The sequence below is a fragment of the Mustelus asterias genome, chromosome 12 (genome assembly GCF_964213995.1).
Source record: "Mustelus asterias chromosome 12, sMusAst1.hap1.1, whole genome shotgun sequence".
Taxonomy (NCBI): domain Eukaryota; kingdom Metazoa; phylum Chordata; class Chondrichthyes; order Carcharhiniformes; family Triakidae; genus Mustelus; species Mustelus asterias.
The window spans coordinates 103,421,793-103,444,296 of NC_135812.1; the positions used below are offsets into that span (position 1 = coordinate 103,421,793).

Genomic DNA, 22,504 nt, shown 5'->3' on the forward strand with positions numbered 1-22,504 from the left:
CATTCCCAACCACTAGAAAGTTCATCAAATGTTTTGGACCCACAAGAATACCAGCAGCCTATGAAAGTCGAGTGGTATCCAACTGGCCATTGTGGAAAATTGCCCTCCTGTCCTGTCCTAGAGAAGAACAGGACAAATCCAAAATGGCCAATTACCATCCCATCAGCCTCCTCTCAAACATCAAAGTGATGGAAGGGGTTTTAACAGAGCCATCAAGTGGCATTTACTCAAAAATAACTTGTTCATTGACAACTCATGCGAAGTGATGCATTTTGGTAGAACTAACGTAGGGGGGAGCTATACGATAAATGGCAGAACCATAAAGGGTGTAGATACGCAGAGGGACCTGGGTGTGCAAGTCCACAGATCCTTGAAGGTAACGTCACAGGTGGAGAAGGTAGTGAATAAGGCATATGGCATGCTTGCCTTTATAGGACGGGGCATAGAGTATAAAAGTTGGGGTCTGATGTTGCAGTTGTATAGAACGTTGGTTCGGCCGCATTTGGAATACTGCGCCCAGTTCTGGTCGCCACGCTACCAGAAGGACGTGGAGGCTTTAGAGAGTGCAGAGGAGGTTTACCAGGATGTTGCCTGGTATGGAAGGGCTTAGTTATGAGGAGACATTGGGTAAACTGGGGTTGTTCTCACTGGAAAGATGGAGGATGAGGGGTGACCTAATAGAGGTGTATAAAATTATGAAAGGCATAGATAAGGTGAACGGTGGGAAGCTTTTTCCCAGGTTGGTGGTGACGTTCACGAGGGATCATAGGTTCAAGGTGAGGGGGGGGGGGGGGCGGAGAAGGTTTAACACGGATATCAGAAGAACGTATTTTACACAGAGGGTGGTGGGGGCCTGGAATGCGCTGCCACGCAAGGTGGTGGAGGCGGACACACTGGGAATGTTTAAGACTTATCCAGATAACCACATGAACGGAATGGGAATGGAGGGATACAAAAGAATGGTCTAGTTTGGACCAGGGAGCGGCGCGGGCTTGGAGGGCCGAAGGGCCTGTTCCTGTGCTGTATTGTTCTTTGTTCTAACTCAGTTTGCTCCCTGCCATAGCCATTCAGTTCCTGATCTTGTTATGGTCTTTGTCCAAACATGAAAAGAGCTGAATGCAAAAGGTGAGAGTCATACCTTCAAGCACAAAGGAAGATGGTTGTGTTAAGTGGAGGTCAATCATCTTAATCCCAGTACATCTCTGCAAGAATTATTCACGTTAGTTTCCTCGGCCCAACCACCTCAGCGCCTTCCCTCCATCACAAAGCCAGAAGTGGGATGTTCGCTCATGATTGCTCAACGTCCAACACCATTTGTGACTCCTCAGATACTGAAGCAGTTGTAGAGCAGGCCCTGAACAACATTCAGGCTTGGGTTAGAGATATACAGCATGCAAACAGGCCCTTCGGCCCAACACATCCATGCTGACCAAGTTTCCTAAACTGAACTAGTCCCATTTGCCAGCGTTTGGCCCACATTCTTCTAAAGCTTTCCTAGCAACGAACCTGTCCAAATGTCTTTTAAGTGTTGCAATTGCACCCACCTCCTCTGGCAGCTCATTCCATACACACACCACTGTGTGGAAAAAGTTGCCCCTCAGGTTCCTTTTAAATCTTTCCCCCCTCACCTTAAACCTCTGCCCTCTAGTTTTGGACTTCCTTACCCTGGGGAAAAGACCTTGGCTATTCACCTTATCTATGCCACTCATGATTTTCTAAATCTCTAAGGTAACCCCTCATCCTCATATGCTCCAGGGAAAAAAGTCCTAGCCTCTCCCCATAATTCAAATCCTCCAGTGCTGGTAACATCCCTGCAAATCTTCTCACCACCAGCACCTTTTCAAGGGTAATCAGTAATAGGCAATAAATGTTGGCCGAGCCAGTGAAGCCACATCCTGTGAAAGAATGAAAAAAAACACAAGTTAGTTGCACAGTTGTTCCACTTCACCCTAATTTCCTTTAGATGTCATGTGGTAGAATTGGGTAAGTGGACTGTGTGTTCAAATAGCAATGCTGTACAATAAGAGAATCGGGGAATAATAATCTCTGGCTGAAGTGGCATTATCCATGAAGGAGTTATGCTATAGCTTATTAAAATATTTGGATGAGACTAGTAAACCAATGGGGGAAAAACAAATGCATACAATCATTTTGTACAAAAATTGTATAAATGCAACTTATCTTTTAATTACAAAACTTAAAAATGGAGCAACCCAAGGTGGAGATGTGTACACCACAGGGTAAAGGACAATCACCGGCTGCTTTGTAAAGGGCAGAAAGTGTCAATTAAATTCACTTCTTTTCCCTCTTGGTATTAATTCAGTCATTCTCCTGCAGAAGTAGCTGGGCCAATAACTAAGTGTCCCATTACGAGTCATATACCTGTGTATGTCAGATACCCAAAGGTAAGCCAAGTAATTTTAATTTCATCATTGCTAGTCAATTTTAACTTCTGTGGACCACTAGCTCACTTACTTCCTTGCTACTATTTCCCATTCTGTCAATTAACTAAAAGTTAGATTTCTCTTTAAATCTTTGTTGGTTCAAGGCGCTAATCCAGCAACAGGAGGATTTGGTTAGATTCTCAATTATCAGAAGGGAGAATTTGGGATCATGTTCCCTTAAATGTGTAGTTAGTGACCCCTTACCATCACATCTAACCTTTGAGTGGATAAAAAGCTTGAGGTTATGACCCCCATTTCCTCCATCGCTATTAAAGTGATTTAAAACATTTGAGCAGTTACAGTCTTAGAAATTATTACACCTTATGGGATTCACCTTTCAAGCTCATCAAGATCAAAGAAAATGATACCTGATACCTGTTTGGAAACAGTAGTTCAAGTCAAATGAAAATTGACTCAATAAAGTATTTTTCAATTGAGGCTTGATATCATTCATTATGGTCCTTGTGTGTATTCTTTATGACAATAAGAGCCAGAGTATAAAATAATTTACTTGTAAATTTCTGTGGAAACAACCTTTATAATATTTAGTCAGTTCTAGTCCTTTGCCACATTCTCCTCCCTCCCACCCCAAATGGTGGCTCATTCAAGTGGTGCAAATGGTCAGTAACTGATGGGGGGGGGGGAGCGAGAATGTGATGGACAGTGTGAGCAATGCTAGGCTCTTCAGCTTGTCATAGCGCCAATGTTTTAAACCAGCAATTAATTTGAATGCATTTTCTGCACTACCAATAATACCTGGATAGTATCATGAGTCGAGCTGTATCAATTCTTCTATAGGCTCATTATCTCTCCCTGTGCTTGTGTTCCCATGTGCACCCCAAGACCTGACTAGGTCTCCTTATTGCTGTCTCACACACTGTTGATTTGTGTGAACTATCCACTAATAGTCCACAATCCCTCGTTACATTCTACCTCTAGAATCATTTATTTTTCCTTCTCTTTGAACACAGGGCAAACAGAAAGAGAAGGCAACCTAGATGAGGGAGAATATAGTGGAAAGATAATAGAAAAAGGCTCAGGGATATTTGATTAATGTAGAATTAATTTACCTTGGGGATTTTTTTTTTTGAATGGCTTACTAAGGAAGGGAAAATAAATTTGATTCTAACATCAGACAGCCGAAGGAAGAGCAGATGGACCAATGGTTGTTTCCAGCCAGGAGATTCTCTGATATACACTTGCTCCCATTTCTCAAGCAGAGTCAATTAATCAAGGCTATAAATCAATGGTATCTTCTTGTCTCTATTCCATGGTGATCAAATTAACACAAGTCAACGGAGGCTAGGAACTGAACCTATGCACCTGTATGCTTATTTACGTATATTACAAACAGCAACAGCTATTAACGGAACATTGCAAGGGCATAAAATACATACCATGCAAGCAGTTACACTGGGAAGATACTGATATGCAACCCACAAATAAATGTGGTGGTCTGGTTGTTATGCACTTGTAATCCTCAGACTGTAAATTCAAGTTTCAATAGGGCAAGTTTATGAAACGGAATTTAAATAAATCCATGAAATTGTGGGATAGCAGCAGAAAATTACAATGAAAGCTGTCAATAGCTTAAAAATCCAGAACAAATGGTTCAATATCCTTTGGGGAAGGGACCGGCCACCCCACCAGGCCCAGGCCACTGTGATTGACTCTTACATGTCCTCATGACAAAGTGAGGCACAACAATACAGACCACCTGCCAATGTCACTTTCTTGCCAAAAACGTACACATAAATTATAGGTAGGAACAGGAATGGGCCATTCAGGCCCATGTACCTAATCAGTCACCCAATCTAACACCAGTTGAATTGTATCTCAATTCCATTTACCCATCTTTGCTTCACATCCCTCAAGACCTTCACCTGAAAAAAATCTATTGACCTTGGTCTTGAAATTTCAATCGACAACTTCTGGTGTTTTAAGGTCATGAAAATTCCAGATTTTCACTACACAGTGTAGTGTTTTTTTGATTTCACTCCGAAACTGTACTTTACATAGAGTTTTTGAGAAAGAGGCATCAAATGTAGCCAAACTCCCCACCACAGGGTTCACTTGCCAGGTTATTGTACTCAGAAAAGCAGGTCAGTAATATGCCACTGAGCCATACCTAGGGGAGAAATGAGTAGGCAAGTCAGGGATCAGACACTTTACCCTCCCATCTTGCCCATGACACCTTGGATGCAGAATAATGGTTTTAAGAAAGATACCACTATATCTGGTCGACTTAAACTTTATTGGAAAATGGGTGAAATAAACTGCTGAGGCTTTGGCGGCCTTGTTGGAATTACTGAAAACTTTTAAAAAATTTCTTCCAGCATGTAGGATTTGTCAGGAGCCTTTTAAAAAAAAAATCAATTTCCTTGTTTGGGTCTAAAAGAAAACAAGTGGGGATGGTGAATAGAAATGACAAAGGAGCAAAAAGTACTTTAAATAGAAGTTACAGCTAAGTTAGATCAGCACCAAGACTGGCAATAAAAATTATCTTGCCAGACCTTCCTCAATCAGCACACAGCAAGGGCTGGATGACTGGGCTGGCTTGATATTTTGATTGGAATCAACAGAGCAATTGTGAACATGGACACCAGAAAGGGTTGTTGCTTACAAAGCGACAAAAGCAATCTTCAAAATTAAAGCTACTCTTTTAGGCAGGAGTTGCTTACTTCTTAAAATATCTAAATGGGGTTGGGAAGTAGCTTTGTATTTTAAGTCCTTTGCTGCAAGTGACCATAAAATCCTCACCTCACGAAGGTGCTGGCTTGAGCTGGAATGCAGTCCCCCGGGTTCACTGCCCAAATGGCCATTCGTGCATGAGACTCGCCAGTGAATAGTAACCGCTATTCATTCATGGAGCATATCACAGTCAAACCTGATGCCATCTCCATCCAGATATAAACATCTTGTTTTGATCATGTAATTGTAATCAGTATAGCTTCCCTCAACAGGGTCACACAGAAGCCCATTTGCTGTTGCTGTTCTGTTCAGGCATGGTATTTGAGCTTAAATCTTGTGGCCTGCACAAATTAATATGACACCAGGCTGTTGGGCAAATTCAGGGAGAATATTTTAATGGAAATTTCAATCCACTTCTTTCATGAAATTAGAACTTCAAACAGAAGAACAGTGAAGCACACAGCTGTAAAATAGTTTGGAAATTTAAATAGAGAGTTACTTTAGTATCTGCCCTTCCAGATATGGAGGATACCACGTATTGCAATTATTCTCTTGTCTGAGAAGGTTTTCTAGAAAAATATAAATAGCCTGCTCAAAGAAGCACGGATCTCTCAACATATTTGACAGAAATAACAAAGAAAATTATTTTCTTACCATTCTGAACTTGAGCACTTCAAGGTTAAACCAAAGAACTGGTCTCAATTTTTTTTGACATAGTTTCTAACACCAAATCGAGGGTAAACTATTAACAGGCTTTCACCAAATTGCCATGAATAAAAATTAATGGCAAGTAGTCCCAGATTTACGTATCCTTTTAATGTGATAAAAAGATGACACCAAAGTTGATGTCAAAAACATTACTTTATTGTCTAGGATGAAATGTCCTATCAAGTACAAAAGAATTACTCTTCATAGTTGCCACAATCTGTTAAAAACATAGATAGCAATCTATTACCTACAGGTAGGAAAGAATTTTTTTTGCAACATTACTCAAAACGAATAAATTCGTAGATATGAATAAATAGTACAGAAATACTGTGATGTGGTGATGAGATGTGCAGTATTTCACAACTCGGGTGTTAGTCCATAGTTTCCCCTTTTTAAAACTCAATACAAATGCATACAATATGCAGCATTTCAAATTTAAAGTGTCCTTGCACCTTTTCCAAATTTTTATTTCCTTTGTTAGATTTCTTGGGAGAGACCTGAAGTCTCACAATGGGTCATTTTAAGCACATACAGAAACACTTGTGGATTTTCTCAGTGGGAGATAATGGTTTCCTCCATTTATTGTTTTCATATACATCAATATTTCTGAACCTTAATACAAAAAAACAAAAAAAAATTCAGCATCTGACAAAATGTTTACATACAAGATAACTTCAGTACACACCGTTTATTTCAGTCTATCAAATTTCTGCAGAGTGATTGATAGTTTTCTGGTGCTGCCCCATTGCCACTGTGGCAGTCTAACTCGGAAACCAATGCTGCCGACTGCTCAGCCAGTGGTCACGCAGAGCTCCAGTTCAGTCTGATTGATTAGGAAAAGAAAACTTCCTGTTGGATCCCATTCTGCTGTGCTGGCGTGTATCTGTATGTGCGTGCGTGCGCGTGCATGTGAAACAACTCCTTTCAAAGAAAGAAAGGATCAAGGGTTATCACTCACCGTTACCTACAGCAATTACATAAAAAAAGACCAACTTATCTGTAAGTTGGGTCTTTTTATATCAATAAGAAAAAAAAGCACATAATTAGTTGACAAACAAGGGCAGCAGATTCTAAAAAAGAAAGCTTCATCTTTTCTCAGTAATAAATAAATACAGCTGTCAAATTTAAACATGTATGTTTCGTTACAGACAGCTTGCAGCCAGCTTCTTCACTGAAGAACTGTGGGATAAATTTTGCTGGGAAAACTGAAGCCAGCCCCTTGTCATAACAAGAGCGGACAGGATGCTTCGTGCTTCCCACCCCATGTCAGGCGAGGAGGATACGACAGTCAAACAGGGCTGGTAAAAGGTGGTTTCTTTTACGTTTTAAAAAAAAAAATTTCCTTCCTTCTCCTCTTCTTTTAAACTCTCCCTTTTAGCTTCTAACAAACAGAATGGGGCTTTATCCAATTCAGTTAACTGATTGGTGCTTGAACAACAGTGCTGGTTAAGGTCAGTCAGTCAGGAAAACCCGACCAAGTATATCTGCCTCTGGTGCCATCAACTTCTTCTCGCTGCACTCTGAATGCGATTCCTGTTATTCCCGCTTTGTACGATTTTGTTCATTGTTTGAAGTCTAGAGAGTGCTGCAATCTACGCAGTAGAGTGTAATCTGTTAGGAATGAGACCTACAGAGCAGAAAATGGTACATTTTAGCATCCTTACATTTATAAAATAATTCTGAACACCTCAGAAAATACCAGGAGGATCAACCAAGAAAATGTACAAGTACATTTCAATGTCGTCAAAGTATCTGCATTTCTATGATCATTAGAATACAATGAATGATAATCAGATGTAATTCTTGTGTGTTTATAGATGGAAATCCATGGAACTGGCATTACTTTACAACAATCTGCATTTATTCACCATCTTTAATTTAGGAAATTATATAAGATGCTTCACAAGATCACAATTAGACAGAATCTGACAGAGCAAAGGAAGGAGATATCCTTGTAGGATTCCACATTTAACAGTGCAAAGGTGGACAGAAGTCCTGCAAGAGATTCTCTGGCAATAATTGGATAGGTAAGAGAGGAACCAAAGTGAGGACATATGGTACAGCTGGACAGTGGAGACAAGGGAGCAGAGGACAACAAAGTCAATTGTGTCAAAGGCTGCAGAAAGGTAAAGAAGGATGGGAGTGGGGTGGGGGGGGGGGGGGGGGGGATAGTTCATCATGATCACAGTCGTTTATGATTGTGATGAGGACTGTTTCAGTGGCAGCTAATTGGACAGCTTCAAATATATTGTGGAAAAGTTGGGATGTAAAGTTAGAAGGTGGAAACGTGTTCAGGGACCCGAGAGAGGATAAAGAGGTTGGAGATGGAGCAGTAATTTTGGGAATTAAGATGAGCGGGGGGAGGGGGCGCGTTAATAGCAGATTTGAGAGAGAAGGGGACACTACCAGAGGAGAGAGCCATTTATAATGTCAGCTAGTAGAGAGGGCAGGAAACAGTTGATGGTCAGCAGTTTCATAGGAATGGGGTCAGAGCCGGGAGGTTGATGGCATGGTCAAGATGAGCTCAGAAAAAGATGCAAGTTTCGGACCAAGGCAGGGAAATCATGGCTTGATGAATAAGGGGAAAATAGAGATGATGCAGAGGTAGCTGAATGGATGGACTGGGGTTGCTGGATGGCTGGTACAATGGTGGCAGAAGGCACTGGGAAAAGAAACTAACACCATCCTGCTACCAAGGTGTATTACTAGCAAGGGGCACCTCAGTGGTGCAGCTGGCCAGCAGGGAGTGGATTACGCCAATTAAGTGCCCAATTGGGGCTACTTCTTGCCCTTGCTGCCATGTGAGGAAACTACCAGTAAACTCTGGCAGCTGCCTGGCAGGAGAGCCTCCTTTATGACCACACCATGGCCCACAGAAAGCCCCTCTGGCAGCAATGGTTTCTGTGACACTGCTGATGGAGGTTGCGCCTCCCATCCTTTCTGTCCCACCCCCCCCAACCAATTGCTGGAGCCTCGGTGCCTGGCCCCAGTAACAAACTCTCTCTCAGATCTGCCATTAACGCGCCCCCTCCCATCAAGGATGCTTCAACATGGGGTGGGGGGGAATCCTCTACTTGGTCCTGTAGCCTCTGCAGCAGCCACAACTAATGCTACCAAGCTGATTGGCCTGGGCCATTTTCCTCAGTTGGACAGCATACCTGGCTGCACTCTGGCCACTGCCTGTAAATGCTGGGTCAACCCCGCTTTCGAACCAGTGGCGGGATTTCTTAGCTGTTGACTTATTAGGACGGATGATAAGAAATGAAGATGTATTCTATGCCCAACACAGACCAGTGCCCTCAAAGTGCTTTTTATTACATCATTAATGATGCTATTAGAGACTACAATGAAAACATATTGACCCTTTAAACTGCCTTAGTAATATCAGAGCATGTCAATGAAACAATAGCCATTTCCAAGTACAGTATTGTTCACACGTGATGGATGCCAATGGCAGTACTCACAGTGCCCGTCATTAATAGCACCTTACCCACCTCACAGAGAAGATTTAAACAAGAACAGCTGCTGTGACATGCCTAGCATCAACACTCACTCACCTGTTTGCCTTGAAAGTTTTCAGTTTCTGTACAAAAAATGATTCTAGAACCTCTGCACATTGATAAAACGGCGAATCACTGGGATTATAGTAACGGCAGTTGTCAAAGATTTTGGTCATATCACCAACAAAATCTGTCAGTTTCTTGTAGAATCGATGATGTATCCTTTCTTCCATTGTAGCAAGATCTGTGTATTAAAATAGAGATCACATGCTCATTAAATATTTGATGTTGGGACAAAATCTGAAAGCATCCTCTGATCAAAACTTCAGCTTGAGGACTGAAATGTTAAATTCATTTTGACATTTGATTGGTTTCTTCTTTCAAAGATGATGATGATGGTGGGAAAGCAGCCTCAGGAACTTTGAGAGATCATCTGCTGCTGAACAAAGTGATTCTGGCAAGACAAAATCTGCCACAAGTGCCACACATGAAGTTGTGCCTTGCTGGGGTGTAGGATGATCTCCGCTTAGGCCTTGCTTGCAGGGATGGCATCTGCTTTGGGGCTTCAGAAACCATGTCATTCTGGTGGCGAATTCCTGGCCACAATTTGCGCTGATCGTCAACTAGACTTTGACACTTAAATCTACATAATTTAAGCATGCTTGTTTGTGTGAGGTGTTATGCTGTGGATTCATATCAAATAACTGGAAAGAGAAGCACCTGCACTCTAACAGCTCACTCTGAACCCGGATTTAGAAACTTTGAGAAGTACAAAAAAAATGTTATATGAGCGGGCAATGGAAATATTAAAAACAATGCCCTTAAAATGTATGCAAGTTGAAAGTAATCAAAGTTCCATGAAATCGATGTCATGAAGTTGTATCTATTTCCAATCAAAAGTTATTGATCACAAGGCTAGCCGCCATGTTCTCCATATAACCTGCATCATTTATGTCTAGTATGAGACAAGAGTGTGACAGAATACTCCCCACTTGCCTGGATGGGTGCAGCTCCAACAACACTCAAGAAGCTTGACACCATCCAGGACAAAGCAGCCTGCTTGATTGGCACTACATCTACAAACATCCACTCCCCCCACCACCAACACTCAGTAGCAGCTGTGTGTACTATCTACAAGATGCACTGCGGCAATTCATCAAAGACCCTTAGACAGCATCTTCCAAACCCACAACCACTTCCATCTGGAAGGACAAGGACAGCAGATACATGGGAACATCACCACCTGCAAGTTCCCCTCCAAACCACTCACCGTCCCGACTTGGAAATATATCGCCGTTCCTTCACTGTCGCTGGGTCAAAATCCTGGAATTCCTTCCCTAACGGCATTGTGGGTCAACCCACAGAACATGGACTGCAGCGACTCAAGAAGGCAGCTCACCACCACCTTCTCAAGGGCAACTAGGGATGGATAATAAATACTGGACAGCCAGCAACGCCCATGGCCCATGAATGAATTTTTAAAAATGTATGAAATCTACATCAACAAATTTGAAGAGGGTTCACAATGCTGGGGTGCATTCATAATGGTCTGCCATTAATTTCCTAAATATTGGGATGGGAAAACTGAAGGAACATAATATTGTTTTATTTTTCTATTAGGTACCGATGTCTACAAGGTCTCCTCCAGATCTTTTCATTTTAAAGATTCAGTGATTGTCATAAAATTTTAGATAGAAGCAAAACGAACTACCAGCAGAAAATAAACATATGTGACCATTAGCTGCACACATCCACATCAACAATTCATTATGTGCTCAAGCTACAGATGTTGTTTTTACCGCAGCTTTCCAGCTAATTGTATCGGCTGGTTTCAGGAGCCAAAGAAAAGGTAGACTTTAAACATAATAATCGTACTTCATAGACAGAAATCGCAAGAGCAAAATGCTAATAGAGAGAGAGAGAGATGGTGTGAGGAACATTTTCAGGAATCTCTGTTCTTTACCCTTTTAAGTGATTATTGATTTCATTCCTATTCAACACAGGTCACAAGAGGGATACGGAAACAGAATGATCCAAACCAAAACCTGCTTTTATATGGGTCTTTAACTTAGAGATGCACTTCGACATGTCACAGAATTGGGATAAAACTGACATTGACCAAGTTTTTAATCAATCCTAACATCTTCTTCCATGGCTCAGAGAGAAGGTCTTAAAAAAGTAGTAAATGACAGCCAATGCGGCTGTCCAGTGGGGCAGCTGGAATTTTACACAAACTACTCAGTCGCAGCGTTCCCTCCTCCTCGAGAAATGTACTTGTAATCAACCTTCCCTCACCAACCTACACTTAAATTTAACAATTATTCAAAAAGCATTTCAGATTTTTACTTCTTAGCTAAGCAACCTTGAGGGATGATGTATAAACTTCTACATTTAACTCTCGATTCAGGTGGCGGACATTTCCCCATACGGAGGGCTGATTTTGCCTACACCTGACAGTTTAATGAAAAAGGCTGAGTCAAGCAAACCAATCACCTTTCTCAAATGAAAAATGAAAGACTCAGTGGACCCAAAGGCCTCCCACTGGGTCAAGGTGATGGCTTGAAATGAAGCCTAAATAGAAAATAACTGGCTGGTGAGAGCAGAAGGATAGCTTTACCTGTGCTTAATATCTCACCAATCTTTGCTTCTTAGCATCAGTAAGAGGACCACAAGGCTTAGAGTCATAGATTCAGAGTCATGGAGGTTGAAAGCATGGAAACAGGCCCTTTGGCCCAACTTGTCCATGCCGCCCTTTTTTTTAAAACTCCTAAGCTAGTCCCAATTGCCCGCGTTTGGCCCATATCCCTTTATACCCATCTTACCCACTGTCTAAATACTTTTTAGAAAACAAAATTGTACCTGCCTCTACTACTACCTCTGGCAGCTCATTCCAGATACTCACCACCAAATTGCTCCTCTGGACCCTTTTGTATCTCTCCCCTCTCACCTTAAACCTATGCCCTCTAGTTTTAGACTCCCCTACCTTTGGGAAAAGATGTTGACTATCTAGCCGATCTACGCCCCTCATTATTTTATGAAGGTTTCTTCATTTATTATCATGGTCTTTCAAAATAGACAAACAGCAGGGACAGATAAAATGATCCTGAAATTTGATTCAGAGGCTGTCTTGTATTAGTTGGTGGAACATTTAGCTTCGTAAGCTCACAATGAAGCTGAATGCTGTTGGATTTCAAAGCAGTGTCCATGAATAACTCCTAATTTGCTTTCTTGAGGTTTAACATGTTACCCAGTGTTCTACCTAGAACCAGTTTTTATTCCAGTACAAAAATGGAATTGAAGATTGTACTTTTCAAATTTTCTTTATTCGTTACTGATCCTCAAATTTCTCTCCACTGCAATTCCTGCCTAAAAGTGCCCATGTGGGAACACTGGGTGAGAACAGCAGCTGGTTTGGCTGTGAAGCTTCCACAGCTGAATAGCCTGCCAACACACTGAACAGACTCGCAGCTGGGGAACAGTCACTTGGGCGTACCCAGATTGGTAATTCAGAAATAGGCAGCACCTTTCTGCGTGAGACGCTCCCTCAAACCATCCTGTAAAAAAATACCTGCAGGAACTTTTAAGCCACATCTGAAGATTAAATTAGGCCTATGGTTACACAGCAATGTTTCTAACATGCGCTTCATAAAATTAATTTTTTTTGTGTAATGCGCAAATTCTTTAATGTTCTTTATTTTTTTTAATGGGAAGTTATTTAAGTGTCAAAAGTAATAAAATGCTTTAAAAAGCCCAGTAGATTGATTAAATCTATTGGACCGTACAATGTTTTCCACGCCCCTCCTGCTAAATGGGAAATGTTAAAAACTTTGCCTTGTTTAATCTCTTGTGGAGGCAGATTGTTATCATCGCATGCCCTGGCCACTGCCTTCAAACACTCATCACCCATGAGACCAAAGTTACTTAAGTGTGAAAGGCCAAGTAAATAAGCCCCTTTCATCTTGATATTTATGCCCCTGATTTTTCATTAACACAAACACAAGCAGCTTTCCAAGTCTGTAACGTACAGTCTACTTTGCTGTTTTGATTACTCTTCTACTGATTAAATTCTGGAAGTAAATGGAGACAGAGGACAAGCATGATTAACTTCAAAAAAAAAAGTCAAACTGCTGATCAGAATAGATACAATGGGATCAAAAGCCAGCCCTGTTGACCCTGCAAAGTTACTAACATCTGGGGGTTTGTGCCAAAATTGGGAGAGCTTTTCGACAGATTAGTCAGGCACTTGCCTGACACAGTTGCAATAACCCAATCATACCTTATAGACAATATCCCAGACACCACCCATCAGCATCCCTGGTTAGTTCATCCCAACAACAGGACAGACTCACTATAGGAGGTGGACTGCACAGTGGTCTATAGTTGGGAGGGAGTTGACTCCTGACCCCATGAAGGCACATGACATCAGGTCAAATGTGCCCACCCTCCATGATGCACACCATTTGGAAGAAGCCCTGAGAGTGGCATGGGTGCAGAATGAACTCTGGATGAGGGACTTCAATGTCCATCACCAAGAGTGGCTTGGTCACACCATCACTGACCAAGGCCTAAAGGACGTAGTTGCGAGAGTGGGTCTGTGGCAGGTGGTGAGGGAGTCAGCAAGAGAGCAAAACCTACTTGAGTCTGTTCTCACCAACATACCGAACACAGCATGACAGCATTGATAGGAGTGACCACTGCACTGTCCTTGTGCTCACCTTGAAAGGCCTACCAGTATTTAAGTGAAGTAGCCATTCCTCATCTGCACACTCAGGCAGTGAATGGAGCAGCACAGTCTCGGCATAATAGGATACATGGTTTACCCAGGCACTCCTTTTCTCATATCTCAACACAATACATGGGAGGACAGGTAACCTTCCTGCACTCCTGTTAATATTGCTCTACAGTCAGTCTCAACGAAGAGTGCATGATAAGCATTAACACTCTTCATTGGCAAAGTGGTACAGCCAAGACTGGACCATGCATCCCACAGGGAATAATCTCAACAGTAATGGAAAACATACACATATATAAAATTACCTCACTAAATTGGTACAAGGCTGAAGTGCAAACAAATGACTTACCCATTGGTTCTTTGATGATGCCATAATAATCTGGCGCATCATTGGGATCCACTGGTTCCAAGAAGGGCCAAGCCATTTTATGAGCCTATTGAGGAATTAAAGAGTTCACACTTCAAAATGCTTCACTGCAATCATCAATGTATCGAGCTCCGACTTCAACAATAATATTAATTTCATCAAAAAACAAGGTCAACAATATAAAATAGATAGACAAGGAACTTCAGATTACCAATTCTGAGCATTACAGAGCGCGCGCAAGAAGGAGGGAGAGCGCAAGAGGGGGTGGGCGCGCAAGGGAGGGAAAGGGGGCAAGAGGGAGGGCGATGGAGGGCGGGCATGCGCAGCGGGGGGACCGCGATGGAGGGAGGGGGCACGCATGGCAGGGGGTGAGGGTGCAGGATGGCGGGCGCACTCGGCAGGGGGTGAGGGCGATGGAGGGATGGCACGTGCGGCATACAGGGAGTAAGGGGACGCCCACGCGGCGGAGGGGGGAGGAAGGGAGGATCGCGTGGGGAGTGGGTGTGGATGAACGCACATCGCTGGGGGGGGGGGGGGGGGGGGGGAAGGGGAGGTGGGAGGGGAGGAAGGGGAGTTAGGAGGGGGAAGAGAGCGCGTGCGGCAGAGGGGGAGGTGGAGGGAAGGGGCCCACGCGGTGGGGGGGGGGGGGGAAGAGGGCAATGGAGGGAGGGGGTGTGCGCGGCAGGGGGTGAGGGAGGTGGCGCGCACAAGGAGGGGGGGGGGGGGGGGGGGGGCGGGCGGTGGAAGGGGTCGCCCGTGAGGCGGATGGGGAGGGAGAGAGGGGGCACGCGCGAGAGGGGAGGGTGGCTGCGCGCGGCGTGTTAAGGGGGAGGGAGGGGGAGCGCATGGCGGGGGGATGGCGATGGAGGACGGGCACACGTGGCAGGGGGCTGGGCGATGGAGAGGGGTCGCGCGTGGCATACAGGGGCAGGAGGGAGGGGGCTCGCGCGGCATGGGGGAGGGTGGGTGGGCGCACGCGGCACAGGGCGAGGGAGGGGTGGGCGCATGTGGCAGAGGGGGAGGGTGGGGTGGGCGCACGCGGCACAGGGCGAGGGAGGGGGTGGGCACGCGTGGCAGAGGGGGAGGGGGGATGTGAGGAACGCAGGTGGCAGAGGGGGAGGGAATGTGGGGTGAGCGCGGGCGCGCCCACTGGAGAGGAGCGGAGGGGGCACGTGCGCCCACCAGAAGGGGGGAGGGGGTGCGCGCGCTCGGCAGAGGGGGGGGGGGGGGGAAGGAGGTGCGGGGAGGAAGGTGGTGAGAGAGGGGGGCGCCTGGCATAGTGGGAGGAGAGGGTGCGCGCGCCCACCAAGGGGGGGGGGGAGGGGAGGGGGTGCGCGCGCTAACCAGGAATTGGGGGGCGCCCGCGCCCGGCAGAGGAGGGCAGGGCGAGAGGGTGCGCGCGCGCCCGGCAGAGGAGGGCGAGGCGAGAGGGGGCGCGCACGCGCCCGGCAGAGCGAGAGGGGGCGCGCGCGCCTGGCACAGGAGGGCGGGTCGAGAGGGGGGGGGGCGCGCGCGCCCGGCACAGGAGGGCGGGGCGAGAGGGGGCGCGCGTGCCCTGCACAGGAGGGCAGGACGAGAGGGGGCGCGCGCGCGCCCGGCAGAGGGCAGGGCGAGAGGGGGCGCGCGTGCCCTGCACAGGAGGGCGGGGCGAGAGGGGGCGCGCGCGCGCGCCCGGCAGAGGGCAGGGCGAGAGGGGGCACGCGCGCCCGGCAGGGCGAGAGGGGGCGCACGCGCCCGGCAGAGGAGGGCAGGGCGAGCGCGCCCGGCAGAGGAGGGCGGGGTGAGAGGGGGCACGCGTGCCCGGCAGAGGAGGGCGGGGCGAGAGGGGGCGCGCGCGCCCGGCAGAGGAGGGCGGGGCGAGAGCGCCCGGCAGAGGTCGGGGTGAGAGGGGGCGCGCGCGCGCGCCCAGCACAGGAGGGCGGGGCGAGAGGGGGCGCGTGCGCCCGGCACAGGAGGGCGGGGCGAGAGGGGGCGCACGTGCCAGGCACAGGAGGGCGGGGCGAGAGGGGGCACGCGCGCCCGGCCGAGGAGGGCGGAACGAGAGGGGGCGCACGCGCCCGGCACAGGAGGGCGGGGCGAGCGCGCCCGGCAGAGGAGGGCGGGGCGAGAGGGGCGCGCGCGCCCGGCACAGGAGGGCGGGGCGAGCGCGCCCGGCACACGAGGGCGGGGCGAGAGGGGGCGCACGCGCCCGGCACAGGAGGGCGGGGCGAGCGTGCCCGGCAGAGGAGTGTGGGGCGAGAGGGGGCACGCGTGCCCGGCAGAGGAGGGCGGGGCGAGAGGGGGCGCGCGCGCCAGGCAGAGGAGGGCGGCGCGAGATGGGGCGCGCGCGCCCGGCAGAGGGCGGGGCGAGAGGGGGCGAGAGCGCCCGGCAGAGGGCGGGGCGAGAGGGGGCGCACGCGCACGGCAGTGGGCGGGGTGAGAGGGGGCACGCACGCCCGGCAGAGGGCAGGGCGAGAGGAGGAACGCGCGCCCGGCAGAGGGCGGGGCGAGAGGGGTCACGCGCGCGCCCGGCAGAGGGCGGGGCGAGAGGGGGCACGCACGCACGGCAGGGGGCGGGGCGAGAGGGGGCACGCGCACCCGGCAGAGGGCGGGGCGAGAAAGGGCACGCGCGCCCGGCGGAGGAGGGCGGGGCAAGAGGGGGCGCGCGCGCCCGGCAGTGGAGGGCAGGGCGAGAGGGGGCACGCGCACCCGGCAGAGGAGGGCGGGGCGAGAAGAGCGCGCGCGCCCGGCAGAGGAGGGCGGGGCGAGAGGGGGCGCGCGCGCCCGACAGAGGAGGGCGGGGCGAGAGGGGGCGCGCGCGCCCGGCAGAGGAGGGCGGGGCGAGAGGGGGCGCGCGCGCCCGGCACAGGAGGGCGGGGCGAGAGGGGGCGCGCGCGCGCCCAGCACAGGAGGGCGGGGCGAGAGGGGGCGCACGCGCCCGGCAGAGGGTGTGGGGCGAGAGCGCCCGGCAGAGGGCGGGCTGAGAGGGGGCGCACGCGCACGGCAGTGGGCGGGGCGAGAGGGGGCGCGCGCGCCCGGCACAGAAGGGCGGGGCGAGAGGGGGCGCGCGCGCGCCCGGCACAGGAGGGCGGGGCGAGAGGGGGCGCGTGCGCCCGGCACAGGAGGGCGGGGCGAGAGGGGGCGCACGCGCCCGGCACAGGAGGGCGAGGCGAGAGGGGGCGCACGCGCCCGGCACAGGAGGGCAGGGCGAGAGGGGGCGCACGCGCCCGGCACAGGAGGGCAGGGCGAGAGGGGGCGCACGCGCCCGGCACAGGAAGGCCGGGCGAGCGCGCCCGTCAGAGGAGGGCGGGGCGAGAGGGGGCGCGCGTGCCCGGCAGAGGGCGGGGTGAGAGGGGTGCATGCGCACGGCAGAGGGCGGGGTGAGAGGGGGCGGGCGCGCCCGGCAGTGTGCGGGGCTAGAAGGGGCACGCGCGCACGGCAGCGGGCGGGGCAAGAGGGGGTGCGCGCGCACGGCAGAGGGCGGGGCGAGAGGGGGCGCGTGCGCCCGGCACAGGAGGGCGGGGCGAGAGGGGGCGCACGCGCCCGGCACAGGAAGGCGGGGCGAGAGGGGGCGCACGCGCCCGGCACAGGAGGGCAGGGCGAGAGGGGGCGCACGCGCCCGGCACAGGAAGGCCGGGCGAGCGCGCCCGTCAGAGGAGGGCGGGGCGAGAGGGGGCACGCGCGCCCGGCAGAGGAGGGCGGGGCGAGCGAGAGAGAGAGAGAGAGAGAGAGGAGTGGAGTGGAGTGGAGTGGAGTGGAGTGAGTGGGAGAGATGGAGAGCACGGTGGCACAGTGGTTAGCACTGCTGCCTCACAATGCCAGGGACCGGGCTTGGGTCACTGTTTGTGTGGAGTTTGTACATTCTCCGTGTCTGCGTGGGTTTCCTCCGGGTGCTCTGGTTTCCTCCCACATTCCAAAGATATGCGGGTTAGGTGGATTGTCCATGCTAAATTGTCCCTCAGTGTCAGGGGGACTAGCTAGGGTAAATGCATGGTGTTATGGGGATCGGGCCTGGGTGAGATTGTGGTCAGTGCAAACTCGATGGGCTGAATGGCCTCCTTCTGCACTGTAGGATTCTATTCTCAGAGTGTACGCGTGTCTGGCTCACTTGCAGTCTCAGGATCCCCCTCAGTCGCATCCCCACACACTAACACACAATGGCTGTGTGTGAATGGGTTAGCATGAGGAGACTGACAGTGAGTTAGACAAACAGACTCTGTCCCCCTCACTCTCTGATACTGATCTTTATTGATTACTCTTTTTTAATTATCAACTTATCACATTTTTTATTTTTGCTCAGTCTGTCGCTTCTTTGCTTCAAACCTCAACCACCACCTCCCCCATAAGTGTAAATGTTGGATAAGCCTGCGTTCCAAGTAGTTGCTCCGCATTGCCAGGTTTCTTGAAATAAGTACTGGCACACTGCCAACGGCTGTGAAATCGCACCCCAGCATAAGGCACTGCTTTCAGGAGTGCAGAGGAAATGTTTAAAAATTAAGAGTGCGAGGGGTGAGGGGGGGGGGGGGGGGCGGGGGGGAGACAGAATTTGAAACATACATCGTACTTGCCAAATCCATTTGTCATACCATGGTCGCACCTTTCCAAGGATTGAACAATGTACTAACAGTTAAAGAACTAAACATGGGGAATGTGATCCCACATCTATCCCTCCAGCAGCAGCACATACTGTCGCTCCAAATTTTAATGCCCGCCAATGTTAAGTTTTTCGCAGGAATAGAAAATCAATTTGGCAGCTGGGTAGGCGCAGCAATGAATAGAAATCTTTTACGTTTAAAATCATAGCTGTAGTGGATATACAACATAACCATCTCAAAAAAAAACCTTACATTTTGTCTGTTTTACAGACATTCTAAAGTATCGTGTGGGAGGGAGCAGGAAATTGTGAGGCACTTCGTTGGCACAATCCACCTTTGAGCAATCAGGTTTTAGACAATAAGTGCTCGGTATCAGTTTAATAATATCATGAAATGTGACTAGTCAGGGTTTCACTGACCCAGTAAATCTCGATTCCAAAAGTCCCATTTCAAGATCCAAAAGCTAAGTTAATGTGCACCTTCTGCAGATGTAACATTTATTGAGCCGGTGATGCGTGACTTGTGTCAGTTAATAATTTCTCGGCTGCTTTAACTCACGGATGAGCGTGGGAGACGCAGACTACAGATCCAAAGTACTGGACAGAATAAAACAGGATATATTTAAGTAGACTAAACATTGGCATCCCCAGATATTGGCACATGCTCGAGGTTCATACAAAAGGTTTCAAATGGATCAGTTGTGGATAGAACTTGCAGCTCACATTTAATTGTTTCACATCGTCAGTTTACATACCTCGAGTTTACTTATTATTTTAATTTGGCACTGCCAAGGAGGGACTGAGTTTTAAAGTTGTTAAAATTCTTTCAAAAATTCACCACCTTTCTGCAGATTTGCTTCAGGTTTGGATTATTCCATCAGTTTAAAGCTTATTTATTAGTGTCATAAGTAGGCTCACATTAACAGTGCAATGAAGTTACTGTGAAAATCCCCTACTTGCCACACTCCGGTGCATGTTCGGGTAGACCGAGTGAGAATTTAGCACTGCCAGTGCACCTAACTAGGACGTCTTTCAGACTGTGGGAGGAAACCCATGCAAACACAGGGAGAACATGCAGACTCACAAAGACAGTGACCCAAACTGGGAATCGAATCTGGATCCCTGGCGCGGTGAGGCAGTATTAAGAACACAAGAACATAAGAAATAGGAGCAGGAGTAGGCCATCTGGCCCTTCGAGCCTGCCCCGCCATTCAACAAGATCATGGGTGATCTGAAGCGAATCAGTTCCACTTACCCGCCTGCTCCCCATATCCCTTAACGATCAGAAATCTATCTACCCGTGATTTAAACATATTCAACGAGGAAGCCTCCACCACTTCAATGGGCAGAGAATTCCAGAGATTCACTACCCTCGGAGAGAAGAAGTTCCCCCTCAACGCTGTTCTGAACCGGCCCCCCCTTATTTTGAGGCTGTGCCCTCTAGTTCTGGTTTCCCTTCTAAGTGGAAAGAATCTCTCCACCTCTACCCTATCCAGCCCCTTCATTATCTTATATGTCTCTATAAGATCTCCCCTCAGCCTTCTAAACTCCAACGAGTACAGACCCAATCTGTTCAATCTCTCCTCATAAGCTACACCCCTCATCTCCGGTATCAACCTGGTGAACCTTCTCTGCACTCCCTCCAAGGCCAATATATCCATTCGCAAATAAGGGGACCAAAACTGCACACAGTACTCCAGTTGCGGCCTCACCAGTGCCTTGTATAGTTGCAGCAAGACCTCCCTGCTTTTATATTCTATCCCCCTCGCGATAAAGGCCAACATTCCATTCGCCTTCTTGATCACCTGCTGCACCTGCAGACTGAGTTTTTGCGATTCGTGCACAAGGACCCCCAGGTCTCTCTGCACAGTAGCATGATGGAATTTTTCTCCATTTAAATAATATTCCAATTTACTATTATTTCTTCCAAAGTGGATAACCTCGCATTTGCCAACGTTATATTCCATCTGCCAGATCCTCGCCCACTCGCTCAGCCTATCCAAATCTCTCTGCAGACTTTCCGCGTCCTCCACGCAATTCGCTTTCCCACTCATCTTCGTGTCATCAGCAAACTTTGATACCCTACACTCAGTCCCCTTCTCCAGATCATCTATGTAAATGGTAAACAGTTGAGCCCCCAGTACCCCTGCGGCACGCCACTGGTTACCAACTCTCTGCTTCCTGTTAGATAGCCAATCCCCAATCCACGCCAACACCTTACCCCCAACTCCGTGTACCCCAATCTTCTGCAGCAACCTTTTGTGAGGCACCTTATCGAATGCCTTCTGTAAATCTAAAAACACCACATGCACCGGTTCCCCTCTGTCAACCGCACTAGTCACATCTTCATAAAAATCCAGTAAATTCATCAAACATGACTTTCCCTTCATGAATCCATGCTGCATCTGCTTGATCGAACCATTCTTATCCAGGTGCTCTGCTGTTTCCTCTTTAATGATGGACTCCAGCATCTTCCCAACTACGGACGTTAAGCTAACCGGCCTGTAGTTACCTGCCTTTTGTCTACTTCCTTTTTTAAACAGCGGCGTAACAGTAGCTGTTTTCCAATCAGCTGGCACTACCCCAGAGTCCAGCGAATTTTGATAAATAACTACTAACGCATCTACTATTACCTCAGCCATTTCTTTCAGTACCCTGGGATGCATTCCATCCGGGCCCGGGGACTTGTCTACCTTCAGCCCCATTAGTCTACCAAGCACTATCTCTTTAGTAACAGTAATTGTATTAAGGACCTCACCTCCCACCAACTCTCAATCTCTAATATTCGCTAAACTATTTGTCTTCCACCGTGAAGACCAACACAAAGAACTTAAAGTCTCAGCCATTTCCTCGTTTTCCACTATTAAATCCCCCCCTCTCGTCCTCCAAGGGTCCAACATTCACTCTAGCCACTCTATTCCTTTTTATATATTTGTAAAAACTTTTACTATCATTTTTTATATTTTGAGCTAGTTTAGTTTCATAATCTATCTTTCCTTTCTTAATCGCTTTCTTAGTCGTTCTTTGTTGTTTTTTTAAAGCTTTCCCAATCCACTAATTCTCCACTATTTTTGGCCACTCTGGACGCATCTGTTTTTATTTTAATACTCTCCTTTATTTCCTTCGTTATCCACATCTGGTTATCCCTTTTCTTACAGTCCTTCTTTATCACCAGAATATATTTTTGCTGAGTACTTAAAATCTCCTTAAAAATCCTCCACTGATTCTAATGCTAAACATTGTGCCACCATCTAACTGTGGTACTTGGTGCAAAAGCTCTCATATGTTTAGCTCGCTGCCAGTTACCAGAGGTTATACCACAATCCTGTCAGTTTAATTTTTGGGAGTAAAGGACAGAAATGTCCATAGCATCACCCCCAGATCACAGGATTGTTCAAGATACAGTATCATTGGCCTAAGCTACGGTGTCTGTGGTCAAGCAGTGTCCTAGTCAGTGGTGGTTTGGGTGAAAGTAGAAAAAGCATAAAT

General features: G+C 48.2%; 1 protein-coding gene across 1 annotated transcript in view; it reads right to left on the minus strand.

The window, feature by feature from the left end:
- Nucleotides 1–6,270: 6,270 nt before the first annotated feature.
- The window catches only part of bptf (bromodomain PHD finger transcription factor), a 139,024-nt gene continuing 122,790 nt past the window's right edge, over nucleotides 6,271–22,504 (minus strand). Inside the window, exons 28-30 of the mRNA XM_078226069.1 lie at nucleotides 14,425–14,509; nucleotides 9,401–9,587; nucleotides 6,271–7,470 (exon numbers count right to left, since the gene is read on the minus strand). Of these exons, the coding sequence (XP_078082195.1) occupies nucleotides 7,458–7,470; nucleotides 9,401–9,587; nucleotides 14,425–14,509 (285 nt within the window). The 3' untranslated portion in view covers nucleotides 6,271–7,457. The remainder of the gene's footprint in view (nucleotides 7,471–9,400; nucleotides 9,588–14,424; nucleotides 14,510–22,504) is intronic.